At 33.1% G+C, this 7658-nt stretch overlaps 1 protein-coding gene across 4 annotated transcripts in view; it reads left to right on the top strand.

Annotated features, from left to right (window-relative positions):
* LOC106877900 (dipeptidyl peptidase 4) overlaps window positions 1–7658 on the top strand; it is a 611833-nt gene that overhangs the window by 576923 nt on the left and 27252 nt on the right. For all 4 annotated transcript variants that reach the window (XM_014926948.2, XM_014926949.2, XM_014926950.2 and 1 more), the window contains exons 18-20: window positions 2263–2338; window positions 3481–3675; window positions 6741–6795. In XM_014926948.2, the coding sequence (XP_014782434.1) occupies window positions 2263–2338; window positions 3481–3675; window positions 6741–6795 (326 nt within the window). The remainder of the gene's footprint in view (window positions 1–2262; window positions 2339–3480; window positions 3676–6740; window positions 6796–7658) is intronic.

A 7658-nucleotide genomic window follows, 5' to 3' on the forward strand; every position in this document is an offset into this window, starting at 1 on the left:
TATATATATATATAGAATGGCAGTGCCCCGGCATGGCCACACCTCATAAACTGAAACTAGATGAAATTTTTAAAAATAAATAAAATGAAATAAAAATATAGATATAGATATAGCTGAAATGCTCCAATTTCCAATGCTGGAAATCAGTGCCTTTCAGTTATAAAGTATTAAAGAATACTCTACATTTGAATTGTGTCATGTAATTTATCTCTTCTGGTGAATCAACAGAGATTTATATATATATTAATTATTGTGAAGATATAAATACCTCTTAGAAGGATGTTAGCATCCAAGCTCCCCAATTTTATCTAGTGTATCATTGAAATATTTTTCGGTCAATTTCTCACCCTGACGAAATGTTCAGTTCACTGTATTCAAATTACATCTTTGATTTAATTTAATTTAGTTATTTGATATTTGAATTAATTGAATATGGAAACAATTGTAGTTTATAAGATATTGATGTTGCTTGAAATTGGATTTGTATTTATAAATTGATGTCTATCTGTCGATTTCTCCATTTTCTTTTTTTATACATGTGTGTGTGTGTGTGTGTGTGTGTGTGCGTGCGTGCATGTAGGTTAGTATGTGCTTTCATTTGCACTTCTTTACTGTGTTTTTCTCTGCTAGTCCCGGCCAAAAGACAGCTTGTTTGTTCAACCAATCATTATATCTCTATCTATCTTTCATTTTGATGAAGTATCTTCATCTAACATCCAATTTTTTTTTCTTTCCTCTGGAGAACTGGATCAGCTTATATACAATATGTCCCTATTGTATGGGTTCTACTCAGCCTAGGAAAATGCAAATGTGTATATATATATATATATATATATATATATATATTTATACACATTTTCTTTTGTCCTTTTACACGTTTCAGTCATAAGACTGTGGCCATGCTGGTGCACCACTTTAAAGAATTTTAGTCGAATGAATTGACTCCAGTACTTTTATTTTTTAAAGCCTGGTACTTATTCTATCAGTCTCTTTTGATGAACCACTAAGTTACTGGAATGTAAACACACCAACACTGGTTGTCAAGTGGTGGTGGGAAACAAACACTTACATGCACACACACACACACATATATATATGATGAATTTCTTTCAGTTTCCCTCTACCAAATCCACTCACAAGGCTCTTGTCAGCCCAAGGCTATAGTAGAAGACACTTGCCCAAGGTGCCATGCAGTGGAACTGAACCTAGAACTATGTGGTTGAGAAGCAGGCTTCTTACTGCACAGTAACTCCTGTGCCTATATATATATACACTGAACCTGAAGAGGGCCAGCGATCAAACTGATTGAAATATAATATTAAAAACATAAAAGTTAATATCAATATTCTGGAAAATGTAAATTATTGCAATAAAGATATTCACTAAAAATAGTAGATTAGTAATGCTCTGCATCAGCAAGAAACAAACAGTAATCAAAAGAGAAGTGATACTATGTTGCTTCTCTATAGCAGATTTCTGTCAGTCAAAGTTGATCGTGCACCTGCATGTGTATGTACAGATTTGAGTGAAAATTTTTTTTCAGGGAATCTGTTGCCCATGCATGAAAGTTTTTCCCCTTTTATATGTCACCAACGTTTATCCAAAGGAGAGGTCATCTGTTGATGGCTTCTCTTTTAGATAAACATTGTAGGCTGATGTACCTTGGCACCTGTGCCATGATAGATGTTGTTGTTAGAACACAAAGAGCTGAGAAATATGCCAGAAGGCATCTGGCCCAACCCATTAACAGTTCTGTCAATCCACTGCCCTTAATTGATACTCTCTTTTTTTATTAATGATAAAAGATAAAGTTGATCTCGGCAGGAATTGAACTCTGAGTGCAGAGAGTCAGAGCAAATATCACAAGACTTTCTAATATCCAAACTACTCTTCTACGAGGGGATGCTGAAAAGTTCCTGTCTTTGAGTAAAAGAAAATACTGGAGGCTCAGTTAATTATGATTTTATTGAACATAATCGCCTCTCAGATTCACACACTTATTGCAGTGCTCCTTCAGTTTTTCTAAGCCTTGTTAAAGAACCCGGAAAGTTGGGCCTCCAACCAAGCCTTTCACAATACCCTTAAAACCAGGATCTTTTCAGCACCCCCTTGTATGGAGCACCAAAACATTAACAGCCTCTGTTGCATCTCCTGGCACACCAACACTCACCACTGTTTTGTTGTTGTTGTTTTTTTAATTACAATAATCTCTTTCAGTGAAAATGAAGCAATTCAATTTTATAACTAACTTTACATTTGCAGAAACTTGGGCCAGGATGTATATACCACCAGTATTAAAAGATGAAGAAATTTTGACATATCCCCTGCTAATTGATGTGTGAGTTATATTTACATATTTAAAAGTTATTTTTTTAGGATTGTTTTAGAAATATTCCCTATGCTATGAACAAAGCCCATTGTTTGTTTGCTTGTGTTGTTTTGATTTTTTTCCCCAGTTCAATTTTATATTGCATGTGCAGAGAATCTTCTTGTAAAATGTGCACTAATGGAACATCTCCAACCTTACAAACTTATCAAACATAAATAGAAATTAAATTATTGAAGTAATTCTCACATCTCATAACTTTAGAATTGCCCACACGTAATAGTCAGATAGCCAGGAATCAAATGTCAGCTCTACCTGTAGAGCCTACAGCATGCATTCATAGTTTCATGGGTTTGGTGACAGTTTAGAAAATACATTTATATCATCATCACCATTATCATTATTTAACATCCACTTTTCCATGCATGCATGCATGGTTGTACAGAATTTGTTGAGATGGATTTTCTGATGCCAGATGTTCTTCCTGTTGCAAACCCTCACCAAGTAAGGTAATATAATATATTTCCAACAGTGATGGTTATCCACTTCTTGGTAAAGTTGTTTTTATCGGGAGTTGTTAGCTTCTTTTAGACTTTTAGGGATCCAAGATCGAGCAATATCCATGTCCATCTTAATACATTTTAATGGTCTCTGAACTACAGTGATCTGTATAATATTGGATGAAGTTAATGTTCATAACTGTCCTTACTAAGTGTGCATTTGCGTACATGTGTATGTATCTGTATATATTTGGACAAGCCTATAAATTAATACATTATCATAGGCACTTGAAATAAACAATTCTGTGTTTAAATTCTTATTGCTTCATTTTGATATTTATAGAAATCAAAGCTTTTTATTTACTTTTCTGAAACATATTGGACAAACTGTGTTATCAAAGAGACCAAGAACAACATTACTAACTTAGAAGTCGAACCTTTAAGGTGCCATGCTTCAACTTAATCATCGTCACCATTTTATTACTCCATAACCTTTCTTTTAATCTGTCTCTCTAAATATAAACATAAATATAATGCATGTTAGGTGGAGGGGTTTGAAATAAGGTCGAAGTTATTTTACCACGATATTTAGAATATCTTAATTTAGTTGTCTATCATATATCAATGATTGAATTTTGCTTCTCTTTGTTCCAGATATGGTGCTCCAGGAAGCCAAAAGGTGACGGAGCAATTTGAATTGGGTTGGCATACATATTTATCAAGTTCTCATAATATAATCTATGCCTCTATTGATGGTAGAGGCTCTAGCGGTAATGGAGACAGATTCATGCATGAAATCTATAAATCTTTAGGAACTGTTGAGGTAGAAGACCAGATATTAGCAGGCAGGTAAGTGCCTCCTCAATTTCGTTTTTTGCCCTCTCCTACCATTGTTGTAACTTTTCATTAGGCAAAGCAAACCTCTTTACATCTAAATTTAATTAGAAATATAATTATTTTTAAACAAATTACAAAATTCTTATTGCTTATTTGTACAGATCTATCTAATTTATCTGAATTTTGTTCAGTGCTTTGGGAGAATTCTTTTGTTATTATAGCTTCTATAACTATAAAAACAAAAGTTATTTTAGTGTACTGGTTATTAACATTGTAAATATTATTAGCAAAAGAAAGACAAATATATAAAGAACTATACTAAAATATCACTATTGTCACAAGCAAAATAATCTTGTGGAAGACTATAAACAACTATGTAAATATCCTGATAGAGCAGATAATGACAAACATACAACTATAGCTTCAAGCCTTGTATTGAAACATTTTACACAAAGTACTGTATCATAGTTGCTGAAGATGACTGTTTCTTGATGAAATAAGATATGAATCTTAATTGCCATCTATGTGGTACTAAAACTGATATGATTGACAATATTTTATATACTTGTAAGGTAGTGAGCTGGCAGAATCATTAGCAAAATGCTTAGTGGCATTTTGTCCATCGTTACGTTCTGCATTCAAATTCCATGAAAGTCAACTTTGCCTCTCATCCTTTCAGGGTCAGTAAAATAAGTTCCAGTTGAACACTTGGGTCGATGTAATTAGCTTATCTCCTCCCTCAGTATTTCTGGCCTTGTACCAAAATTTGAAACCAATATTTTATGTGTGTTTGACATTGTCAGTATGAGGAGGGGCTTAATAAAAGTTTTGCAAACATAAATGGGTTTTGTATATAACAGTGGTTCTCAACCAGAGTCCATATGACCCGTAGGGGTTTGTATAATTTTTTTTTTTTTTGTTAAAATTTATGTGCAATAAATTGCTTATACTTCTTCAATACACTGAATATTTTAATAATTTTTTTGATGCAGTTCCTAATAATATTTAATTAAACACCAAATGGCTATGAGGTCCCATCCAAGGAAAATATGAATCAAAGGGGCCCATAGATAAAAAAAATAGTTCAGAACCATTGGTATATAGATTATAGTCTGGCAACTTCATATGCATGTTGTTGCCCTGAATCTGCCTATGTCATAATCAATTGACACTCAGTTGGTTATGACGATGAGAGTTCCAGTTGATCTGATCAATGGAACAGTCTGCTCATGTAATTTACATGCAAGTGGCTGAGCATGTTACAGACATGCATACCCTTAACGGCTGGCCCTTTGAAATACAGATACAACTCATGTTTGCCAGATGAGCAGACTGGAGCAATGTGAAATGAAGTGTCTTGCTCAAGAACACAGCGCACTTACGATTGCAAGCCAGTTATTCTAACCACTAAGCCACGTGCCTTCACTGTGTCACAATTGCTTCTTAACACTTTTATGTGGGTTTTTTTACTGAGGTAAAAAATAAAAGCTGAACATCTTGATATTGATATTATAAGTAGATATATTAGATATGATATTGATCAATGTGTCATATCAAAGTGATAAGAATATCTGTGTAAAATAAATAATAAACAAAATTGGAGACTGAAATTCACAATCTATGCTATATGTAAACAGCCATGACACCACTTGTTCACCAGTTGTTACAAGTAGCCTTTGTTTTATCAACAAAAATATCTGATATCCATTGAAAGAAATTATCCCAAAATACTTTTTTGCAAACATCAGTTTGAAAAGAAAATAATCTGGCTAGAAACTACGTCATTTCTGCTTTTAAATATCCTTTAGTCTGAAGTTTGAACTTGCCTGTTCAACAATCATCAAGCATACACTAATGATTTCTAACATAAATACAAGACCCTAAATTTTGGTACTGCAATTTATTGACCTGATTTCTGCAGTAAAAGTAAGCTGGCCACAGCAGTAATTGAACTCAGAATGTTAAAAAATATAACTAAATTCTACAAGGCATTTTATCTATTACTACACCATTTCTGTCTAGCCATCACTCATGTCATCACATGTATTCATCATCATCATTTTTATGCCTACTTTCCCATGATGACATGGGTTGGATAGGGGATGATAATCCAAGCCACGTCTTGCTTAAAGTTCGTGCCCTTCTAAATGAATTGAGGAACAACACCTCGCTTACACATTTCCCATTTTGGCTTTTACAGCATGATGCCCTTCCTGTCACAAACTACAGTGTGTACTAGCTTCCTTTTATTGTGACCCTAGAAAGGCTGTCTAGTTCCAATCAAAACAGTTAATGCAATCACCTATAACTACTCCTTAAAAAATAATAAACTTGTGTCAGATCAAAAGGAATTTACATTCACTTCATTCCTTCCTTCATTTATTGTATTGTGTAATACAATTTTTGTCCTTGAGTAGCAACTGTTATTTCCTATTTGCTTACTCTTAGAGAGCATAAAATAGCTAATATTCCCTTCAAACTTTGCTTTTGTTACATTTATTCAAACCCCAAAGAATCCCTCTCAACACATGGCTATGATGCTCCCCCACTACTCTTGCTCATGATTAGAGATGCACGTATTGTCAGCCACTAAGGGACATGATTAAGTGCTTAAGATTAAGTAACTGACAAGTAAATCATTGGTATTGAGCAGAATATTTGCTATAATGATATTTCTGTTTTAGCAACTCAGTGGTGAATCTGTCCAAAATGTAATGGAAAATAGGTCAGTTTCAAAACATTGATGTCCAGGTCAGAAAAACAAAGTATGAAGAGAACAGTAGTCATTTCCTTTGATTTCTAGATAGAGGCAAATAGGGAGTAACATTTACTGACCAAAGACAAGAAAAATTTTTAATTTTGTTACAGTGTTATCATTCAAAATACATATTTAACTCTATCAATAATACAGCTTTTTCCAAAACCAACGTCATTTAGAATGCATAGAGATAGTCAAATGTTCAAATTCTTGTAGTACCTTTGCTTTCTATTTATATACAAAATATTCCATAACCAGAAAAAAGTTCTTAATATACTAAACAGTTCTGATTTTATTGACACATACATTTATTTTACAGGGAGTTTGAGAAACTGCATTATGTGGAATCCAGTAAAATTGCCGTTTGGGGTTGGGTAAGTTATTTTTTATATCTAGAGTAAGCTTCTCTTCAAGATCTCCTACTTGCTTCTTTTGCTACTTTCTCACTTATACTTTTCTACCTCCTCATATTATAGATATTCTGTAAAACAAAACAAATTATAGATATTTTCGATCTAGTTTGGATTCTTTGCCATCAAATTTGAATTCTTTGCAATTCTTATCAAGTAATATATACCATTTTGCATTGCAAAGAATTCAAATTGCAAAGAATTCAAATTTGATGGCAAAGAATCCAACCTAGATCAAAAACATCTATAATAACATCACTTTCTACATTGTCTGCGTAATTTAATGCCTCAATATTTCTATGTGACCATACTTTATACTTTTTGTTTCCTTTCTTAATTGTACAAACTATCAAATAATATATACCATTTTGCATTGGAAACTTATTGTAAAATATAACAAATGATGTAGCTAATCATTGATTGCAGTACTCTCTGATCTTATACATTCAACTGGTTATTAATGCATCCATTTTATGTATGTATGTACGTATGTATGTATGTATGTGTGCATATCTGTCTGTTTGTTTCTCTCTCTCTCTCTAGATATATATAAAGTAAGAATAAGATAAAGAGACCAATGGCAAAGTTAGAATTATATTTTATGTATAAAGTCTTTATACATAAAATATAATTCTAACTTTGCCATTGGTCTCTTTATCTTATTCTTTCTTTATACATACACACGCTAATACACGACCTATGTTATATTCCCCACTCATGTTGCAACTACAACAGGGGCAAAACTAGTCGGTATACAGCACTTACTCGCTATTGCCTGTATCTTTAGGGTTTGGTTGACTCCAATACCCTTCATAACCTTTATATAT

This window comes from Octopus bimaculoides, chromosome 4 (genome assembly GCF_001194135.2).
Source record: "Octopus bimaculoides isolate UCB-OBI-ISO-001 chromosome 4, ASM119413v2, whole genome shotgun sequence".
NCBI lineage: Eukaryota > Metazoa > Mollusca > Cephalopoda > Octopoda > Octopodidae > Octopus > Octopus bimaculoides.